The sequence below is a fragment of the Eptesicus fuscus genome, chromosome 7, assembly GCF_027574615.1.
Source record: "Eptesicus fuscus isolate TK198812 chromosome 7, DD_ASM_mEF_20220401, whole genome shotgun sequence".
NCBI lineage: Eukaryota > Metazoa > Chordata > Mammalia > Chiroptera > Vespertilionidae > Eptesicus > Eptesicus fuscus.
In genome coordinates this window covers 95,288,557-95,310,881 of record NC_072479.1, presented here as the reverse complement: position 1 = coordinate 95,310,881, position 22,325 = coordinate 95,288,557, and the positions used below count along the sequence as shown (strand labels likewise).

The window sequence follows — 22,325 nt, the reverse complement described above, 5'->3', positions numbered from 1 at the left end:
AATATGTGTTATGGCAAACTGCTAAGTTTGTGGTAATTTGTTACACGGCAGCAGAAATAGCTATAGCTAGTAAGAGGCCAGACTAGGATACAAACCCAGACAGCCTGGCTCTGGAGTTCTCACTCTTAATTGCCTTTCTATTTGCTACTCTAGATCTGGAATCTGGATGGAAAAGAAATGGAGTAGACTGGTCAGAAGACTCAGCTGTTCTAAAACAGGAGGGGCCGCATTCTCACCCCATCGACCCAGCACTCGCCATGTTTCAGGAGCTACACTGGGCATAAAGCAGGCACAGAGGCAGCCATCCTGGGCCTTAGCATCCAATGGGGAAGATGGCACTAAACAAGTAATAAAAAAGTAAAATAAAACCATTACAATGGGAAGAGGGCTATAAAGGAGAGGAAAGGGTGTTAAGGAAACATATAACAGATTCTAGGCAACCCTTGGCTTGAGGATGGACAATCGTAAAGGTAAGGAAGGAAGAGGCTTTCTAGGAAGTGGAAACAGCATGTGCAAAGGCCCAGTGGCAGGAAAAGTAAGTACAGCAGAGGAACTAACCCAGGCCCTGCATGGCTGGAAGAGAAAGAAGGGCCCAAGATGAGACTAAAGAATGAGGGAGAGGCCAGCTCATTTGAAATGCTGCTGCTCATTCTAGCTGATGCTGACCCTCTTCCATTAGAATAATTCAGTACCACCGATGCCCTGGACAGTAGGAAACATATTTCACTGAGCATCAGTGGCCCAAAGTCAAAACTCCTTTCTGAGAAGGAAACTGGAAATGCTTCCAAACTCGACAAGCCTTTCCCAGTAGAGGCTCATGTTGTGACCCTGGCAACTGAAGACCGAAATCTTGTGCCCTTTGTCTTCTCTTGAATGTGAAACACTGAACCTTAAGGAGACGGTCTGCACATGTGTGGTCAGTGGGCTCTGTGAGGTGAGGGGCCACCCGTCAGCAATTGTCAAGCTGGAGATAGGCCCCTAGAGGAAGCACAGGAAGAATGGGACGTTTGGGATTAAGCAAAAGACCTACAGTGTCCTGACCTCAGGCTTTACGGAGCATGGAGGGGCCCTGCCTGGCACCCTCCACTCCGAGCCCGTTGAGTCACCGTAATGGGAGTCGCATGTATCCAAGGACTTAAGAGTCTTGGCAGATGGAGACTTAGAGCACTGTGCCAGGCAGCGGTGCGGGGTGTAAGGGCAGGAGATGGCCGGGGACTACCTCCCGCTGTGATTACTTGCCAGCTGTGTGACCTAAGGCAAGTTATTAACCTCTCTGAGCCTTGGCATCATCATCTGTCAAATAGAGTTTCTACCTTTTAGGGTTATGATGACTGAAATAATGTGTGCAAAGCACCAGCACAGAAGTGTGTAAGGAATGTTACCAACAACCATGACTACCGCTACTACCACCACCACTGCTATATCATCATCATCACCACCATCATCATCATCACCATCACCACCATCACCATCATCATCATCACCACCATCATCACCATCACCATCATCATCATCACCACCATCATCCTACCAAGTATAGAATTGACTTTATGCTGAGAGGACACTTTGGCAATAAGCCTTAAACTCCCATAATCCAGAGTTGGAGTTGAAGATACATTAAATACCCAGGAAGGAGAGAATAAGAAGCCCTGCCTCAAATACTTGAGTGTTCCATTCCAGTGGGCCATGGCTGTGGCAGAGAATTCCTCAAGTCCAAGGCTAAGGAACGTCTGCCATTCTGTCCACCTCGCCAGCGCTCTGAACCTGGGCTCAGGAAATAACCCACTGATTGAAGTCTGGTGCCCTGATAGGCCTGACTCCAGAGCGGATGTGCTGATCTGCTAATGAGAACAGTCCCATCCTTGTGGCAGTTCCAGTTTGATTTAAATTAATAAGTAGCCATCTCATTTATTAAAAAAAAAAATCACATTGAAACATAGCCCATTCCCTAGGGAGTGTCCTAGGAAATGCTGCATTTGCATCCACAAATACATGTTGACCACTCCTGGGGGGCTGCCCAAGCCAGAGATGGCGGTGAAGAGAAGCATAAAGCATCTGTACACCCTCCCCAAAGGCACAGAACTCTTTCACCCGCGTTCTTCCACTCGCTCGGCCCACGTCCTGCAAAGTACTACGCTTCTCCCTGCTTCTCGGGGTTCAGTGAATGCCGCTTTCAAGGTTAACATGAATAGACAAAAGCTCTGGTCCTTCAAAAAGAAGCTGTTGGTGACATAATTGTAAGAGGGAGTGCTGGTTAGAATGAATTGTACAGGAGGTTTTATGAAGTATTTATTATTATTAAAAAACTATAAAACCTCACCAAAATAACTCAGACTACCTTGGGAGGAGGCCAGTCTGCCTGAAATGCAGAATACTGTTTTTAAATGCACCTTTAATACTCGAAGTCCACATAGTAAAAAGCACCCACAGCCAATAAAGCGCTTGGGCCTCTCACAAACAAACACGGCGCCGTGAATTAGGCTGGTGTCCGCAAGGAGGGTCAACAGCCCCACTGTGTGAGCTGGGAGGAGCCGCAGTGTTTTCATGTGAAAAGAAACGAGCCACCCAGGGAACGGATGGACGGGATCATCTCCAGGTGCCTCCCCGCTCCACAGGACTCGTCTCTCCTAATGATGCTCTCACTGTTAACTTGCTTCACGGATTCCTGCCTCACGGTGGACGTGGAGGAAATGTTACATGTTCTAAATTAGCAGGGGCCACACTAATGAGCTTTACTGTCTTCCAGGCAGATTCGGAGATGAAAAGGATAGAAAAAGAAACACTACCCAGAATCGCTCACGCAGGTTCACGCGGCTGACTTCCACCCCCGAGGCATGTGTGTGAGGGAAGCTGGTAGAGAGAGAGTTCAGGGAATTTGCTTTTTTTAGGGAAGAAAAATGCATCTGTGAGTTGCCTATATCTCTAACAGTGGAGAGTAAAAGGATGGCCTCTGGGGTCTTTGGGGGAGCACGGGATCAGGTACCCCACCCATGAAGGACACAGGTTCTTGGAAGTCCGTCCAATTTCTGGAACCCTCCCATCTCTTGTCCCAGGAAAGGGTTACTTCAGTGGTTTCAGAGGTTTTCGTGAAGCAGCTCAGTGATCAGGTTGGGCCTAATGATTCTTTAATTAGTGTTCTTTGAAAGTTTGATTCTTTACCAGTAAGTATTACAGACGGAATTGTGTCCTCCTCAAATTCGTACGTTGAAGCCCTGACTCCTACGTGGAGACAGGACCTTCAAGGAGGTAATTAGGTTGTAATGAGGTCCTATGGGTGGGGCCCTAACCCAATAGGACTGGTGTCCTCAGACAAAGAGGAAGAGACACCAAATCTCCCTCTCCCTCTTCCCCTCCCCCTCCCTCTGTTTCTTCTCATAGAGAAGAGGCTCCATGTAAGGGCCCAGCTAGAAGGCGGTGGTCTGCAAGCCATGAAGCGAGGCCTCACCAGACAGCAACTCTACTAGCACCTTAATCTTGGACATCCAACCTCCAGAGCTTAGGAAAGCAAGGCCTATGGTTTAAGCCACCCAGTCAGGTATCTTGTTATGGCAGCCGAAGCTCACCAACGCACCCGAGAAAAAGGACAATATTAGCTAAGTATGAGTGTCTGCTAGTGTCAGGCACTGGGCTAAGGGTTTTGGGTGCATTAGTCCATTTAATTCTCACACCAGCCATACAAGGTAGGTACTGTATCGTCATTTTACATGGATTGTTGGCTTATTCGTTTGTTCATTCATTCATCCCCTTCTTCCTTCATTCACTTCCTTGACAAACATGTGGCAAGCACCAATCATTCACTCCTTAGACAAACGTGTCCCAAGCACCCCACTGTAACTTCCTACAGAGCAAACCGCTCTGATTCTAAGAAGGCCTGTTCAGGGCACCACATGCACTGTCCACGTGGCCTGCATTTGACTCTGAGGCCACACACACTTAGTCCTGAGTGATGGGGTGTCTGCCTCTTTACATCCCTGTCTCCTTGCCGCAACAACCATTGAATACCTATTGTTTCCAACCATCTCCCTTCTTTTTCTTCACCTGCCAATTATGCACTGACCCCTTTTCAAATCTCAGCATTGAGGTTTGCACATAATTGCTCGAACAATTCCCCTAGCACCAGAGGCCGAGACTGCGTGCATCTTAATGAGACGCATAATTGCTCAGCACAATGCTCTTATTCGCCTCCATTCTGTGGTTCAGCGGGGCAATTCATTCACCACCCCTCTTCCCTCCACTGAAGCCTCCAGGTTTCACTTCTCCAGCCTGAGACATGGGAGGGGGGCGCTGTATTTCTCGCGAGCTGCCATTCATCACAATCATTTCGCTCCATTGCATTGTTCAGAATGGAGATCAATCCGGGCTCACCCATAGGCTTTGTTGCTGGGTAAACCTCTCCTGGAAGTCAAGGGAAGCTTGGAGAGGCTGGTGCTTTTCTCCTATCCCCCAAATAAGATGGATGTCATTGACATGAAATAGCCTTTTCCTGGCTTCATAATGCACCTGCAGACAGTCCAGCTGGTTGGCCGGCACCCAACGTTTTATACCAAGTGCCCGTGCATTGCTTTATCGACGACAGGCAACCCAGACCTCGACTGTACCTCGGCCACCAGGGTTGCTGGCTCACAGCTTAGATTGGTTATGCGTTTTCACAGTACCTCAGGTTACGCTCTGCCCAAGGCGGTATCCCCAGCAACATCATCAGTCTTCCCACTTTTCACACTTACGCTACTGCCAGTTTCACAGACCCAGCATCTCCCAGGCCTGCCTTGGACCCTGGACATGGGTGCTCATGGATTAGTTTTCTATTGCTGCTGTAATAAAATCAGTGGCTTAAGACACAAATCTATTCTCTTACGGCCCTGGAGGTCACAGGTCCTAGAGTCAAGGTGTTAGCAATCCCTTCTGGGAGCTCTAAGAAACCATGTCTGTGCCTTTCCCAGCTTCCGGAGGCCACCTGCATTCCTTGGCTCATGGCCCCATCCTCACATCACCCTGACCTCTGCTTCCACCCATCATGCCATCTCCATTACTGACACTGACGCTGACCCTCTTGTCACCCTTGTTATTACACTGGACCTGCCAGGATAATCTTCCCATCTTGAAATCCTTAACTTAATCACATCTGCAAGTCCCTTTTGCCATGCAAGGTGACAGGGACTAGGATGCGGACATCGTGGTTTTTTGTTTTTTTGTTTGTTTTTGGGGGGGGTCCATTCTGCCTATCCCAGTTTAGGAGGAGGCAAGCAACTGCAGGCCTTGGACTTTGAATGACCCTGAGACAAGGGCAAAGTCAAGGGCAGCACCAGAGAGGAAAAGCAAGATGTCTGCTCTGGTTCCCTCATCTGGGTTTAGCAGCTCCTGCCACATGCGTTCACAAGGCTGGCTTTTATTCCCCAAACAGATCCTTTTCCTCGGCCTCGATGAAGGTGCCCCTCAAGCCGATGGCCACGGTCTGGGGGACGTCCTGGGGTCCCCCTGTGTAAAGCTGGAGAGAGGAGGCACCGCCACCTTCCACGGTTTGGCCAGATTTGGACACTGCTCTTTAGCAAGTGAAATTAGAACAGCTGAACTGATAAAGCCCAGCAGGGCTCCTTAGGCTCAAGAAAGACTGCACCGTGTGCACTAATCAGATAAACGAATGGCAGCAATTTGCCAGGGGCTGTTTTTGGCAAGGCCTTATCTTAACAAGATACTTATCACCTCTTCCCCTCCGACTGAGTTACCACAGTAGCCTGGGGGAAGGAGACTCAATTATCAATTGCAATTGACTCTCATTCTCCGCTTAGCTCCTGGTTCTTTTTTCAAGATTATCTAGGCCTGAATCCCAATAATTTCTCTTCAGCAAAAAGAAAATCACAATGTCACATGTTATTCAGTGGTTAGACAATGAACAAACCAACCAACAAAATGTGCTCATTTTGCTACTTGCTAAAAAGACACTTTAAATAATTTTTAAAAGAACATTTTTTTAAAAAAAATTTTTGGTTCCTCTAGAATCTATTCTTCTCAACTTCTCTAGAGTCTAGATGCTTCTCATTAAAATAGGGTTTGGCAAATTAGTCCTTCTTTACTGATCTCTCAGGACCTCGGTTTGGAAGAGAAGGGTGAGTCAGCCTATTTCTTGGCCCTGGTTAAAGGCATGTTGAAAGAGAAGGCTATTGATTATCACGAGGTTTGGAGATGATCTGTGGATTTCTGTTTCTCATCTCATCCCTTTCCCCCGTGGCCGTGAATAATTGGATGTCAGCTGCTAGTGAACTTCCCTAGTATCTGCCAATTCCTTATAAAAGTCGCATTTCTTTTCAGACATCAGTGCATTTATCCTGTGAAACGAAGGAAAACCTACCGAGAGCGAGACTGAGACTCTAAACGGAGAGGAACGAAGAGAGACCTGACGTAGCGAGTGGGAGAAAGCGGGGTTCCATCTGGGAGCCAGTCTACGGGGCGACTAAACACCTTTGAGGGGACATGTCCCAAGACAACCTCCTAATTTCCAAATGTCACTCTAGCATGCAATTTCCCTACAAAATGCAATGACCTTTTCAAGTTGCTCCATCAGTCCTGGGATAAAGGTTCCTTCGGGCATGACAAGCACAGAATTCCGCGGCGGCTGGGCTGAGGGGATGGCGGGGCTCTCTTATTAGCGGCAGGAGTCGCTTTCTCTGATTCACCCTTGTCCCTCTGCAAAGATGACCAGTTGCTCCTTGTTGGCGGACTTCTGGGTTGCTCTTGCAAAGTGGAACCCAGAATGTTCCGTCCGCAAAAACCAAGGGCTTAGTGTGAGTTTATTTAAAACCTTACCCCTAGGGATACGTGGTTGTGAGGGGCGAGTTGACCCTTTCCTATAATTAATGCCTTCTACCAGCGACTGCGGGCGGTCTGGGCAAGGCTGTAGAAGTAATACAGACCCAACAGAAGCCCACTGGGTCTTCCTAGCAGTGCGGCCAACCCTCCCCAACGGGGAAGCCCTGCCCCGGCTTTACCCAGCTGCCTGTGCGAGGCTGGCTCCCATGGCCTCTGTGTCCCTGTTACTGGGAAAGAGACCCAAATCACTGTGCTCCTGTCTGAACACTGATTCTTGGTTGGCGCTTTGGCACGTGGATCAAAGATGACCATCCAATGGTGTCTCCATGGAGCTGCTCCTAGCAAGGCCGGGGTGGTGGTGGGGGGGAGGGGGGATTAAGGAGAACATTACAGATGGTCACTGTGCCTACTTAGGCAGGGACGAGCTCAACAACAGCGCATCTAAAAGCAGCCTCCCAACTCCTCAACCCACAGGAGGCCCTCCTGCCTCTTCCCTATGCCAGGCGCTGTCTCCGGCCTGAGCAACGTCGCTCTGGACTCAGGGATGCTCTGGCCTGACTCGTGAGGGGTCTGAGTGAGTTTCTGGGAGAGGTGAAGCCAGGTGAAGCCAGCAGACCTCAAACAAAGCAGTTTACTGGGGAGAGGATGGGATTGAGAGCCCTAAGTCCTGAATTCAAGTCCTGCTTCTTCCGCTTACTAGCCGTGGGATCTTGGGCAAGTATCTCAACCTCTTCGGGCTTCAGTTTCCTCACCCGGAAAGTAGGGATAATTTATTCAAGTTTACCTAAAGAGGCCAGCAGGGGGAGACACACAGCCCAACGCTAAATCCCCTCGCTGAATCCTGCTCCCTGGGAGGGAAGGGGCATCCTTCACCCAGGGGTGCCCAGAGCAGGCCTCGCCCGCGTTTCATTCCGGCTGGCGACCTACCAAGAGTGGGCACCGCGAGGAGGGGTTTCATCTCTACGAAGCACCAGCGAATGGAAGACTCCGAGGAGTTCCGGTCCCCTTTTCCGCAAAGAATCTCAACCCCAGCTGCACTGGTGGAGGTGGCCTGGTGCCAAGAGCCACGGAAGCTCGGCTCCGCCATTAACTTCCCAACTGACTGGAGGGCCCCACACGTGTGACATTAAAGTCCTCAACCTCTCTCTGTGCCTCAGTTTCCCCATCTGTAAAATGGGGAATGATGCGTTTGAAAAGCAAGGACGGGTAGCTCGAATGTGAGGGACTGTAAAAGTCACTGGGCAAAAGGAGTTTCTCTGAAGGGGCAGTTCCTAGGACCCAAACTGTGGTTATCTTTTTTTTTTTTTTTAAGGACGAATAGTGGGGATTTTCAAAGATGAAAACATCAAGGTGAGCAAATAATCCTTGCTGACAAATTTGAGTGCGGATTGTGCTGGCCACTATTCCAGGCCCTTAACACAAAGCAGCTCATTAAATATTCATAACAATCCAAAGAGGTAGGCACCGCTGTTATGCCCACGTTACAGATAAAGAAACGGAGGCACCCAGAGGTTAGGTAACTGACACGTGGTGACCTGCCAGTCAATATGACTTGAATTTAGGCAGCTTGATTCCAAGTTTTAACTGCTACCCTATGGGGCCTCTTTAGATCGAGCTGAATAAATTATCCCTACTTTCCGGGTGAGGAAACTGAAGCCCGAAGAGGTTGAGATACTTGCCTGAGATCCCACTGCTAGTAAGCGGAAGAAGCAGGACTTGAATTCAGGACTTAGGGCTCTCAATTCCATTCTCTTCCCAGTGAACTGCTTAGTCTGAGGTCTGCTGCTCCTGGCATTTGGAAATGGGGGTGGTGGGGGGTTAGAGGAGGAGAACAGCATTCACACATGTCATCTGGAGGTAAGGCTGGAGTGACGGTCGGGGAACGGAGGGCCTACCCTGGGGTCCCCCTGCCAGTTTCCTGACAGAGGTCAGGAACAGCCCAACGCATGAAGAGAACGAACTTGGACTGTGGCCGCCCGAGGGAGCCCAGTTCGGCTCCAAACCCTGTAAAATCCGCTTCACCCCAGGACACAGCACCCAGGAAGGACGGGGCTTCCTTTAAAGGCACCGCCGTGGCCTCTGCTTCCAGGGCGCCCACTCATGCCTCCCGAGGAGCGAGAGGCTGGCCATCCCTCCAGCCCACCTCGGGACTCCAGCCCCCGGCCGCTGACAAGCACTCCATGCTGCATACACATAGCTTCTATTTTCCAGTTTTTTCAGAAAGCAGACGCGTGCCAGGCTCTGGGATAGGCGAGGGCCGCTTCTGGTTTCCCTGGCTCCCGAATCCACCACCTGTCTTGTTATCTAAGGCACCGGCCAGCTGCTTCTGCTCGGGGCCCCAGAGCGCGGCTGTTCCCCCAGGAGCCCTCTCCCGTTATCGCTGGTGCAGGCCACTTGCACCCCCGTTGAAATGCAGGTTTCCATCCAGCAGGCGGGGTGGGGGCCCAGGGTCTGCATTTCTAACAAGCACCCGGGTAGGTAGTGCGAGGGCTGCTGGTCCCCAGGCCTCTCTGAGTAATACATCCTAGAGCAGCGGTTCTCAAACTCGGCTGCACAGGGGAACCAACCCGAAACTTTCAAAAAGCAATGCCGCCACAGAAATTCTAAATTAGGAAGCTGGCCCGAGCACTCGGATTTTTAAAAAATACATATTTTTATTGATTTCAGAGAGGAAGGGAGAGGGAGAGGGAGAGGGAGAGTGAGAGGGAAGGAGAGAGAGAGAGAGAGAGAGAGAGAGAGAGAGAGAGAGAGAGAGAGAGAGAGAGAGAGAGAGAGAGAGAAACATCAATGATGAGAGAGAATCATTGACTGGCTGCCTCCTACACACCACCTACTAGGGATCAAGCCCACAACCCAGGCATGTGCCCTGACCGGGAATCGAATCATGACCTCCTGGTTCATAGGTCGATGCTCAACCACTGAGCCACACCAGCTGGGCAATTTTTATAATTTCCCTTTTTTTAAAAAAAAAATTCTAAAGTTCCCTTTTAACAGGTGGGAGATGATCGGGCTGTAGGGAGGCCTGTCTTCAGAGTGATCTGAACTTCAACATGCTCATCTGTCCTCGGGGATCACCTGCTCCTTCCCGGCCTTTGCGCCTGAATAATAATAACGGCAGGAACACTATGTTGGCCTCACTCAGTGCTAGACGTCGCTCTAAGCGCTTCACGCGTCTGGACTCATTCAGTCCTCACGAGAACCCTATGAGGTAGGTGCTGGCCTGGGCCTCATGTTACAGCTGAGGAAACCGAGCCACGGAGAGAGTAAGAAGTTTTCCCCAGCCTCACAGCTGGCAGGTGTGGGCTCAGGGATCCCAGCCCAGGAGGGCCGGTCCCAGCCCCGGGCTCTGACCACTTCTAGGTTGTGTGGCCTCAGACATTCCCCTTTCTCTCACAGCTTTTCCCCAAATGCTAGGACGGGATGGGAGGCCTGGGTCCCAGCAGGCACCGAGCCTGCCCGGCTCTCAGATGCCAAGCTCTGCTCCGGCAGGACGCCCTTATGTCCGTGGATATGTCTGCGGTCATGGCCTTCAAGGGAACGCGCTGGAGAGGGAACGCCGGTCAGAGCGCTCTCTCCAGCGTTCAGGATGACTGCCAGAACTGTGCGCTGGCCATGTGTGGCTTTAAACCCCTGATTTAAGACGAGGAGACGGAAACTCTGCCGCGGGCCATTTTAGGCAGCACCAAGAGTCCGTCTGGCCGTCACACCCTGTGGCATGTTCCAGGACGGCCAGCTCCCTTCCAGGCCTGCCCAGCACCTGCCAAGGCTGGGGCAAGGCCAACCTGGCAGAGTCTCGCGGCCTGGTCACGTAGACGCTGGACCGCGGACCAGCTGGGACTCGAGCTGCCAACCTCTCTGGGATTCAGGAGCTACGGAGGCACCTGGTGTTCACGCATCCTTGGCTTCTGTCCTAACCAGAGGGGCATGGATGGAGGGCCCCGGGACGATGCTCGGCCCCTTGACAGACAGGGCGTCCTTGCCCCTATGCCCAGGTTTGACTGTGCACGGGAGGGTGAAGTCCGCCATTCGGCCGTGTGCCATCTCTCCTGTGCCTTTGCCCAATGGGGCGACGAAGACTGTATACCAGGGGTCCTCAAACTACAGCCCGCGGGCCACATGCGGCCCGCCGAGGACATTTACCTGGCCTGCCGGGTGTTTTTGCCGCCGCTGCCTGTCCTGCTTAGCAGCCGACTTAGCAGTGTGCCTAGGAATTTTTTCATAGTTTGTTTTTTAAACTATAGTCCGGCCCTCCAACGGTCTGAGGGACAGTGAACTGGCCCCCTGTTTAAAAAGTTTAAGGACCCCTGCTGTACACACATGAGCACACAGACATGCACACACTCCCCCACACATGCACACGCTGAGCCCAGGTGATAGTTCATCTCTACGCCCCTGCAGCATCTCTACTGACCGCGCACAGCCTTCGTTTCGTAAGAGTCAGTTTACTGGCCCTTCCCTGCCATCGGCGTCTGAACTAACAGAGGGCCAGGCCTTCTCGCCTCCAGAGCCCCGGCACCCAGCACCCAGCACCCAGCACAGTGCTCTGCACACAGCAAGTGTTAGGAGTTGCATGGTGTCCTCCCTCCGCCCCCAGCTCATATGTTGCAATCCTGGCCCCAGGACCGCAAAACGGGACCTTGTTTGGAAACAGGGTCACTGTGGCTGTAATTCGTTAAGATGAGGTCATACTGGAGTAGGGTGGGCCTCTAATCCAATGGGACGGGTGCCCTTATAAAAGGGGAGATTTGGACACAGACAGGCACCGGGAGAACGCCGTGTGCACCCGAAAGCAGACACTGAGGTCACGCTTCCACGAGCCAAGGAACGCCAACGATCGCCAGCAAACCTCCGGAAGCTGGGAGAGAGGGGCAGCAAGGCCTCCCCACGGCCTCGGGAGGAAGCGACCCTGCCCGCACCTTGATCTCACTCAGGCTTCCAGCCTCCAGACCGCCAGGATCAAGTTCCGTTGTGGAAGCCCCAGCCTGTGGCCCTCTGTCACGGCAGCTCCGGGACCGAATACAAGGGGTTCGCAAGCAGTGGGGGCGGGACGGAGGGTGCAAAGGAATTCCAGTTCCGTTGCATTCAGGGCACGTGGAGTGAGCTCCTACTTGTCTCTCCCGAGTCCCTTCAAGCATCCAACCCCCTGCACTGTTCTCTCAGCCTCCCACCCTGCCCCGCGCTAGTCTCCAGAAAGAATCCTATAGAGTCTAACGAGACCTCTCCAAGAGGCAGCCCTTCCATGGGATTGGCACTTAACTTCAGGAAGGATGTTTTTCAGGGACCGGCCTGGAGCAGGGACGTACTCTCCATAGTAGGGACCTCGCTGGGCCCCAGGAAACCTCCCTCCTGCCTCGATGGTTGGCTGCCTCAGTGCCTCCAGGGGCACAAAGCCCTGGTCACCTCCTCAGCACCAATCTCCACACGCCGGGCTTGCTGGAGGCACAGGAACAGGAGGTGCACTCAGAACCCACACCTCCTGAGCCCCATTTCTGTGACTGGCTGGGGAGCCACTAGGTGCCCCAAGATGAGTAAGACACAACCCCCGCCCTCAGGGGTGCAAAGCCTAGTAAAGTCATGTTCAGGGCGTGAACCAGTGTCATGAACAAGGGGAACATGAGCATGGGGTGGGGATAAGGGACCCGCATGGGCCAAAGGACAGTCACCAGCCACGTGTGGCTACTGAGCACGTGACATGTGGCCAGTCTAAACGGAGATGTGTTCATCAGAATTCAAAGGCTTAGAATGAAAACAAGATAATAAAATATCTTAATAATTCTTGTTGATTATCAGTACCTGTAGAAAGGATCAGGTTTTAGATACTCTGGGTTAAATAAAACGTTATTAAAATGAATTCTACCTGTTTTCTTGTTACTTTTTAAAATGCAGCTGCTAGAAAATGTCAAATTACATGTGTGAGTCTCATTATATTGTGAGTCGGCAGCACCGTTCTAGAAGGACATTTAACCTGAGTTTGGAGGAAGAAAATCAGGGAGAGCTTCCTGAAGGAGGTTTCATCGGAGCTACTAAAAGAAAATCAGAATTTACTGAGCAGCTCACCACATGCCCGGAACTTTCTATACACTTTCTAACTTTATCCTTAATAATGGAACTGCTGGTATTTTATTTCTATTTTACAACCAAGGTTTCCAGGTCTAGGAAAGGTTCAGGTCTTTGCCCCAGATTTCACTGTAGTTAGCAGTAAAGGTAGAGGAAAATCCCTTCTCCCCCCAGAGCTGCAGGCCGACTCTGCCATTGGGAAGAGATGGGGGACGGGAGGCAGGAAGAGAGGCCTTGTGCCGACACCCATGCCCAGCCAGGCTCCCCCACAGAAAACCCGAGAACAAGCTAGGGCTTTGTTTCCGCTCTAGTCATGCCAACAAGGTTAAATCCAATGGGCTGAGAAGCTTCTTGAATTATGTAATTTACAAAAATAAAATTTGAAAAAAATCAAATTATGTAGAGGCCTCTTATAATTGAGGGTAATTTAGGAAATAACTTCCGAAAATGGCAGATTTTACAGCTGTGTTACCATTTGGAAATTGCCCAGGTCGTCTGGTCACCCGGATGCCCTTCTCTCATTGAAACAGGCCAGATCACAGTCATACAGACGGACACGGAGCTCACTCTGCAGATTTGAAGATACTGGGTCACATTAGGCTTCCTGAAACAGAGCAACTGCCTACAAAGACAGCCTGAATGAATGAGGATCCATCGATGAGATCAATGACATCACATTAACACGGCCCAGAGACGAGTCTTATTTAACAGCCATTACTCAGGCACTTAGCTAGGTGCTGGGGGTATGACAAACACAACCACCGGAGGCCTTTAAAATTTAACAGCTGTCTCTGCCCATTTCCCTACACACACACACACACACACACACACGCGCGCGCGCACACACACACACACGCACACACGCACGCACACACACACGGCCTTATAAATCAGCGCATCAAGCTTACTAATAACAATCTACCAGACAGAAAACATAAAGCAACGTTTTTAGGAAGTGCTCACAATGACCAGCTAGTAGCTTCCAGGCAAGAGGGAATCATCTATCTTATTATTTCTCAACAAAATTCCAAGTGCGCATCTGCAAAATGTCTGAGCCTGCGGTACAAGGGCACAGCCTGGCCCCGACCTGGTAAGACAAGTCCCAGGTTACCAAACTCAGCTCATTAATGGCGGCTGGTTAACACCAACTCTGCCCTGGGCACTGTCCTAGGTGCTCTTTAGACATGATGTAGAATCTCACAAACCTGCAGGCCTGGCCTCTCACTCCTGTTTTACCGCGCAGGAAACCAAGGTTTGGGAGGCTAAGGAATTGCCCCAGGTCACACACCTGGGCTGGGTTCCCCCACTTCCTTTCAGCATCCAACCCTTTCCTCAGACCCAGATCATGCCTGACTCTGGACTCCCCATCTGTCCTGGCTTGTTTGGAAATCCAACCGGGTCACCTTCCCAGGTTCAAGAACAACGGAGCCACTGGCCACGGTGAAAGAGGCCGCTCACCGTCCTTGGTTTTTGAAATGGGCTTTGCTCGTCCATTGTAATTTGCAATTAATAATGAAGCATTTTCCCAAGTGCTGTGTGTAAGATCAAGTTAATGTAATATTTCATCTTTGCCAGCCAGCTGCCGTTCTGCTAGGCTGACAGTAAGTAATATCTCTGCATAGGGAGCCAGTCCACAACTAAATCAATTAATCCCTCTTCGGCTGGTAGGCAGCTGTTGGGTCAAAGCGAGATAATTAGACAGACTCGTCATTTACCAGGTGGTTGGTAATGAAGGGATTAATTGACCAGAGTTGGGGCTGGACAATGTCTGCTCTTTCTTGCCGTCCCCAGTGGATATGACCATTCAGCGCCATTCTTCCTCAATGACAATTCAAAGGGCAGAGAGCCCTTCTTCCCTTCTCAGAAGCGCCCATCGGACACCTGGCATGGGACGAGTCTGGGGCTTCCTCCTCTGGGGACCGTGAGCCGAGAGGCTCAAGTGTCCTCACGCGGGGCTCCTCCCAGTTCTCTGCCTGCCTGGGGGCTCTCTGCTTGGGTTTGTCCACAAAATACTGACCGAGTCTCCAGCGCTCAGGGCGTTGACCCACACACCGTTCCCAATGTGATCCCCACCCTAGGGAACGAGGCCGGCGCACAAAACTGACCTGGGGCTTCCAGCGGAAATGGCCATGAACAACCTCAGCGCACGTGCCTTGAGCTGCTTTTCATGTAACAGGTTCTGTGAGAAGCAACGATTTCTAGAAGGGGAGGGGCCCTTTCAGCCGTTCCCGTCCAGGGCCCCGGAACTCTGCTGCCCGTCGGAATCTCCTAGGGAACTTGGAGAAATACTGACATCTGGTCCTATCCCAGACCACCCAGTACAATCAGAACCTCTGGGTGAGGCCTGGGCTCTGACATTTGCTCAAGGCTCCCTGAGTGTCCTAATGTGCAGGGGGATTGAGAACCACAGTCTAGTCCACACCCTTCATCTTACAGACGAGGCCGTGCAGGGGCCAGGGGACACGGCCTGCCTTGGAGCAGCCCTGAGGTTCACAAGAGGCTGCGTTAGAAGCAGAAGCTGGTCCCTAAGTTGCACACTATCATCTGTGGGCTCCTCAGGGCCTCCAACCTGGTGGTGGATAAAGACCAAACCTTCCGGAACGGTGGACAAGCCCTGTCCACCTGCACCAACCTCCTCTCTGGCCTCGTCTCCAACCAGCTCCCCACTCCAGCCACAAACGCCTCACTGCTCTCTGAAGGTGCCATGGGCTGTCCCCGCTGCGGTCCTTGCGCCTGCTGTTCCTTCCCTCTGTGGTGCTGTTCCCTCTTCTCTGTCAGGTGCAGTCTGATGTGTTTTCAAAGGCCTGGCTCAAATGCCACCTCCTCCATAGCGCCTCCCATTGTGCCCGGCATCTCGAAGGGTTAACTGCTCACTCCTGATTGTCCCATAACTTTGCTAAAAGCCTCTCACACAGCATGTATCCTATCCTATTACCTAAGTGCCTCTCTTCCCCATGTCTTTATTCTCTGTTTATTCTACAAATGCCTGCAGGAGAAGCATCTTTTGGCAAGCACTGCTGAGAAACTATTTAGGTTGGGACGAGGAGAGTTCCATAGCGTTTATCAGTTTAAAACCTTTCAGTGGATAGTGAGAGCATCGGCCTGAGGACTGAGGGGTCCTAGGTTCAATTCCGGCCAGGGGCACATGCCCGGGTTGCGGGCTCGGTCCCCAGTATGGGGCATGCAGGAGGCAGCCGATCGGTGATTCTCATCATTGATGTTTCTATCTCTCTCTCTCTCCTCCTCCCTTTCTCTCTGAAATCAATAAAACTATATATTTTAAAAAAAAACAAAAAAATTGCTTAAAACCTTCAACTGAATCAAAGACCTCGGCTTCCAAATTTCACAAGGTGTGCTGTCCCATAGCAGAGTTCTTGGGGGTGACGCCTGCTTAGCGTGGCTCCAGCCAGCAGACAAAGTTCTCTCCAAATATCAGGTTCAATAAGCAAAACACCAATTTGCAATTGTTTGTTGGACAACTGCTGTGCATCCCATCCCATCCCATCCCATGAGCCTTGGCCCTGGCTTTGGGAATTCTGCAGCTATCCTGGGCACATCCCCGGTCTCAGCTTAGTCGGCGGGGGGGGGGGGGGGGGGGGGTGAGTGCAGAAAGAGCCTCCAGGAAGCATTTTTGTCCACCCAGGAAAGATAGTGATCAGCTCTGACCTCCCTACAACCCCCCCAGGTTGGGTTGACCCAGCCTTACCACTCAGAAGCTGAGAGATCCTAGCAAATAACTCAGCCCTTCTGAGCCTCAGTTAACTTATCTGAAAATGGGGTTATCCGATACCTCCCCTTTAGGGTTCTTGTGAAAACTCAACGAGAGATGTATGAAAAATGCCTAGAATAGTCACTGAGATGCTATATCTATTCAATGAATAGTACCTTTCTCCCTCTCTTTTTTTTCTTTCGTCCCTGCCTTCCTTCTCTCTCTCTCTCCCTCTTTCCATCTTTCCTCCTGGGGCCTACCTCATGGAGAAGTAAATTTACTTTAACACATTGAAGAATGGACCAGTAAGGGTCCGATTTTACTATTCTGTAATAAAACATTGACTGGTCCTCAGAGACCCCTAGGAAACGCCTGTAGACCCAGTGAGCCTCGTGCAAGCCTCCTGGCTCCGTGCTTATGAATTCCTGGTCAGCCCGGGGCTGTGCATCTGTCTTCTCGAACGTGGTAATCACAGAGCGAGTATAAAGGCTAAAGAAAGAACCAGGCAGGGCAGGGCTGAACCACATGAGTGATGCTGTGAAGACTCCAGGGAACCCGCGGGAGGGCCAGGAGGTGGGCGAGGCAGGAGGACAAGCTGTCTCGCCCTCGCTGGCATTTAGGGACAATTATGCCCTATTAATGGCTGACATCGGAGCTCTGCCCTGCCTCTGAGCTGAGCCAGGGCGGCCCACAGATGTGCGCGGCCCACAAATATGCACTTGGAAAACTCCTGAACTTTCAGTGACTTGACGCCAGCTGATCTGATCGGCAATTACGTTTTATTTTTGGGGCCAGGGAGGCAGCAGAGAACCGGGAAAATTATAAGACATCAGAGTGCAGTTTTTCTAAGAATATCAACTACAAACATTTTTAACCGATTGTTGTTTCAATGGTTAGAGGTTTGCAAGGCACTAAAATAAGAAACCCTGGACACTAAAGTCAGATGATAGCCCATTTTCCCAAGAGAGGTTTTCAGCTTTTGTCCAACAAAAATCTGCGTGGTTGTTTTTTTTTGTTTTGTTTTGTTTTGTTTTGTTTTGAGGGGACAAGGAATAATTCCTGCCAAGACAAGTTTGCTGGGGACAGTGAGCACAGCATAGAGATAAACAGATGTGTCATTTGCTCTGGGTTTGAATCTTGACTGTGCTTCTTCCTTTCTCTGTGACCTTGGACATGCTGTATGACCTTCCCGGCTCCAGTCCTCCCATGCATAAGATGAGGGTGTAATCCCTAGCTTGGGGCTTATTATAAGCACTGGATGGAATGTTCATAAGCATCTGGCCTATGGCATCGGTGCACAGTAACAAGACGGCGCCTTCTTGCCGTAATGTTGGTTTCTTATCGTCTGAAATAAACGGTTCCTGTTTTCACCACCATCTGTCAAACGCAAATAACCAATCAGCATCAAAAGGGGACACGGGTCTCCAGGAGCAGTTTGGTTTCTAGCAATTTCAGGGGTTGTCCTCTGCCTCTGTGATAACATCAATCCAGGCTGAGCAACTCCAACGGTTTGGCTGGAAGGAAAAGGCGAGAAACCAGCAACCAGGCCTGATCAGGTGCAAAGTGGCAAGGGCCCCATGGACACGAAACCTAACTGAACTCAGCAGGAAAGCTCACTCGCTCACTTCTCTTCCCTCAGCGCCCCAGGGCAGCCCAAAGGAGCACCGATGGTTTCTCCAAGAAGCGCCATGGACTGACCTTGTGTGGGAATGGAGCGTAATTGCAGCTTGTAAAGGAAACCAGCCTAAGGAAAAACATCCCGGGACAACATCCCGAGGAAACAGGGCGATCTTCCTGCAGGGACACTTTCCTGGTTACCAGCGACAGGGGCCAGACAGCTTGCCCTTGGCATTCTTGATGGAGGGCGGTGACTCACCCACCTACGCCCTCACAGATGCTCCCTGAGCCGCCTCTCCAGCCCCATCTTCCCTCCCAGGTCCGGGGCTACTGCTGCTCAATGAGCCTCTCACCCACACAACGCTCCCAGCACCACCGACGTGAGAGATGGACTCTACCCAGGAGGCTTCTCTCGCCTTTGATTGGTTTACTTGCTCACTCATGTCAACCTTGGGAAGGAACCAGATGTGGAAGGCTAACCACACGCACTCCTCACCCTTTTGTGCCCAGCGCCTGGCACTGAGCTGCACAGAGTAGGTACTTTAATAGCAGATGTAGGAGTGAATGGGTGAATAAATTTGGGGATGAACAAACTCCATAAGAGGCACCAAGGAAGGCATAATCTTCTCATGTAAGCCTGCAAGGCTGGTATTTTTGTTTTTAATATTTTTATTGATTTCAGAGAGGAAGAGAGAGGGAGAGAGAGAGAGAAACATCAATGATGAGAGAGAATCAGTGGTCAGCTGCCTCCTACACATTCCACACTGGGGATCGAGCCCACAACCCAGCCATGTGCCCTGATCCGGAATCGAACTGTGACCTCCTGGTTCATAGGTCGATGCTCAACCACTGAGCCAAGGTATTTTGAGGACCATGTTATAAACGCAGGAAAGCGGCCTCAGAGGGGTTAAGTGTCTTGCCCACATTCACATAGCTTATAAGTGAGGAAACCATTCTTTGAACCTGGGCTGACTCTAAAGTCAAGACTTCCAACACTGAATCCATCCTCATGACCATGGTCCTGATGAGTCATATTTACACAGCCTCTGACACATACGAGTTCCTTCACCCTCCCGACATCCCAGGGAGACGGGAAAAATGAGCCTAAAGGAGCACTCATTGTGCATCCAAGGTTGCACCACCAGGTGGTGGTGAGGTAGGAACTTGAACCTGGACCTTCATTTTTCAATCACAGATATTTGGGGGGGGGGGGGGGGCATCTCCTACAGACCCTGCGTTAGGGCTGGGGACACAGCAGTGAACAGCACAGACACAGAGAGCCGTGGACTTCCTCTCCAGAGGGACATCTACTTCAGAAAGTTTGCAGTGGCCTAGCCCAGTGGGCGGCAAACTCATGAGTCAACAGAGCCCAATGTCAACAGTACAACGATTGAAATTTCTTCTGAGAGCCAAGTTTTTTAAACTTAACCTTTTGCACTCGGATGTCGAGTGCGACTCGACACGGTTAGCATCGGTAGCAGCTCGTATGTCGAGCCACACTCGACACGTAGTTTCACTGCAGGGGGAAGGGGGATTTTAGTCTATTTTTCCAGTATCTTTTCTTGTTTTCATTAGCATGAAAGGACAAGTAAAATGTAAATGCCGTCTCAACTGATGCCAAAAAAGAAAAAATGAAAAACCAATAACGCATGTGAAATTTATTAGGAAACTAGTACATGATCTTGTTGGAGAATTCAGAGATGGTACACTAACTTCCAGGGGTAGATTATTATCCACTAACTTAGAGCAACGTTTAGATGGAAAGCTCCATATAATCACACCTCACCCTAACAAAAAACACAAAGATTGTGTTGTTTGTTCTAACAGAAAAATCAAAGGAGGAAGAAGAGAGACAATTTATATTTGTGAAACATGTGAATGTAAACCAGGTCTATTCAATGAATAGTACCTTTCTCCCTCTCTTTTTTTCTTTCGTCCCTGCCTTCCTTCTCTCTCTCTCTCCCTCTTTCCATCTTTGTCTTCATGTGGGTGAATGTTTCAAAAAATATCACACCATGAAAAATTATAGAGATTAAAATTACTCTTTGAATGTATCAATAATTTGAAATATAAAAAAATCCAAATAAATAAGTTTGTATGAAAAGAAACTCCAGTTTTTTATTCTACTGCCGCGCTTTGTAAAATCTGGGGTATTTAAAAAATTAAATCCCGAGTAGAATAAAGGAATTGAGAAAAAAGCAAGCGAGTGCAAAGGGTTAAACTTCTTCTAACGCCACTTCTTCAAAATAGACTCCCCCAGGCCATGGTATTTTGTGGAAGAGCCACACTCAAGGGGCCAAAGAGCCGCATGTGGCTCCGAGCCGCAGTTTGCCGACCTCGGGCCTAGCCCACCTGGCCGGGTCACACCGAGCTCTGAGTGGGGGGAGGGGCTGACGGAGGCGTGCATTGACCTGGTTAGGCCACCTGTGATGAGCAACCTCAGGAGCCCACTGTTCCAGAAGGAAGTGCAGGTGAGAGACAGGGAAGAGACGTGGGATCTGAACGTCCGCAGGTCATCCCTTTGCAAAACTTCTGGAAGTCCAGGACCTTCGAGGACCAAGCAGTGTTGGCCTCCACTAAGCAACTTGGTCCACAGACACACTAAAGTAAGAACTTGATATAAAATAAAGCTCAGAGACTATGGCCCAAGCAGTAATTTTTTCCCCCTTTCTTGACAGCGATCGAAGGTCAGCGGACGGGCCACTCATGGTCCACTCACCAGCTCTCAGTGTCCAGTGCGAATTAACGTTCCCACAAAAGGACCAGCCTCGGAGCCTCCTCGTCGAGGCCCACGCGCATCGTGGCGACCGGGACGCCCCCCGCTGCTCCCAGATCTCCACGAAGAACACTTTTCCGCGGTTGGAGCGTCTTTTTGCTCAGAGGAACTCTTTTCATAATCAAGTCCAATTTATACCGTGACAGTCACTTAGCAAAAGTCCCACCCACAGGGCGTCCTGCCCAAATGGCGCAGTGAGGTGGAACTCTTGGGGCGTTCCTGGGCTTTCATAATCGCCTTCACCCCCACGCGCACCTTCTTTGGGGGTGCCAAAGGGGAGGCAGGCTGCACAGCCCGCCAGCTCTGCCATTTGAGTCCCACTGCCGGCACCCGTGTGGATCTCGGGGGCTCACTCCAGCACGACCCCATGGAAGTATCTAATTCTAACCATTGTACAGAGAAAGGGTGACCCGGAAAGCAATCATTGAAGGTAAAACGCCTGGCAGTGCAAGAAGTTTCCAATCCCCAAAGCACAGAATTTCGGAGTTTTTCATCGTCCCGTCCCCCCCGCCCCCCTAAATCGATGCACGGAGACAACAAGGAAGCTCCCGGGCCTTACCTGGGTCGGGTTGTAGAGTTCCTGCAGGGGGCTTCGCGACCCCTTCCGGCAGCAGATGTCCACGCCGAAGGGGTTCCGCCGCATGACTGAGGAAAGAAAGCGAAGGCTCATCAGAAGTGAGCAACCAACGTTTGTCGTCTGACAAAGGAAAAGGCACGGGGGAGGGAGGAGAAACAGGTGGGAAGGCAGACAGAGAAGCGGCTCTAGCACAGCTGTCCCTTTCACGGCACAGGGGGGACCCCCCTGCCTCCCCAACACCCAGGCATCTCCACACCCGGCAGGGCAGGATAATGCCGGAAGTTCTTCCCGGCAAATATCCAGACGACAACACAGGGCCTCGAAAACACTGAAATGAAGCTGCTTACAAGAGACGCCGTAAAGGCTGTTCTAAGACAGTGAGCTGTACCAGCACCAGCCTTGGTGACCACAGCCTCCTCCCTCAACAGTCAGGCAGAACCTCCTGCTCCTGGTCCCCAAGGCATCCGGTCCCCAGAACAGTACTGTGCCCCCTCCCCCCCTGACCCCCCAGGTGGGCTCTTCCCACGGAATGAGTCAGGGGCCTGGCCTCCCCAAAGCCTCTGGTAAATGAGGTTCTTCTTCGTGAAAATGTCGGCTGGAGGCAGAAAGGAAGAGCGTGTATGGTTTCAGACAGACACGGGTGGCGCGTACAATGAACAAACGAGGGGAATTAAGTGAACCCCTCAAAAGCCCAACATCGAGAACTATTGTTAAATGGAAAAGATGCTTTCTGGTTTCATTCTTCTTTTTTTTTTTTTTCTTTTTTTTTTTTTCCAGAGAGGAAG

At 50.9% G+C, this 22,325-nt stretch overlaps 1 protein-coding gene across 2 annotated transcripts in view; it reads right to left on the bottom strand.

Annotated features, from left to right (window-relative positions):
- The window catches only part of CHST11 (carbohydrate sulfotransferase 11), a 232,430-nt gene that overhangs the window by 92,270 nt on the left and 117,835 nt on the right, over positions 1-22,325 (bottom strand). For both annotated transcript variants that reach the window (XM_008144734.3, XM_008144735.3), the window contains exon 2: positions 21,523-21,608. In XM_008144734.3, the coding sequence (XP_008142956.1) occupies positions 21,523-21,608 (86 nt within the window). The remainder of the gene's footprint in view (positions 1-21,522; positions 21,609-22,325) is intronic.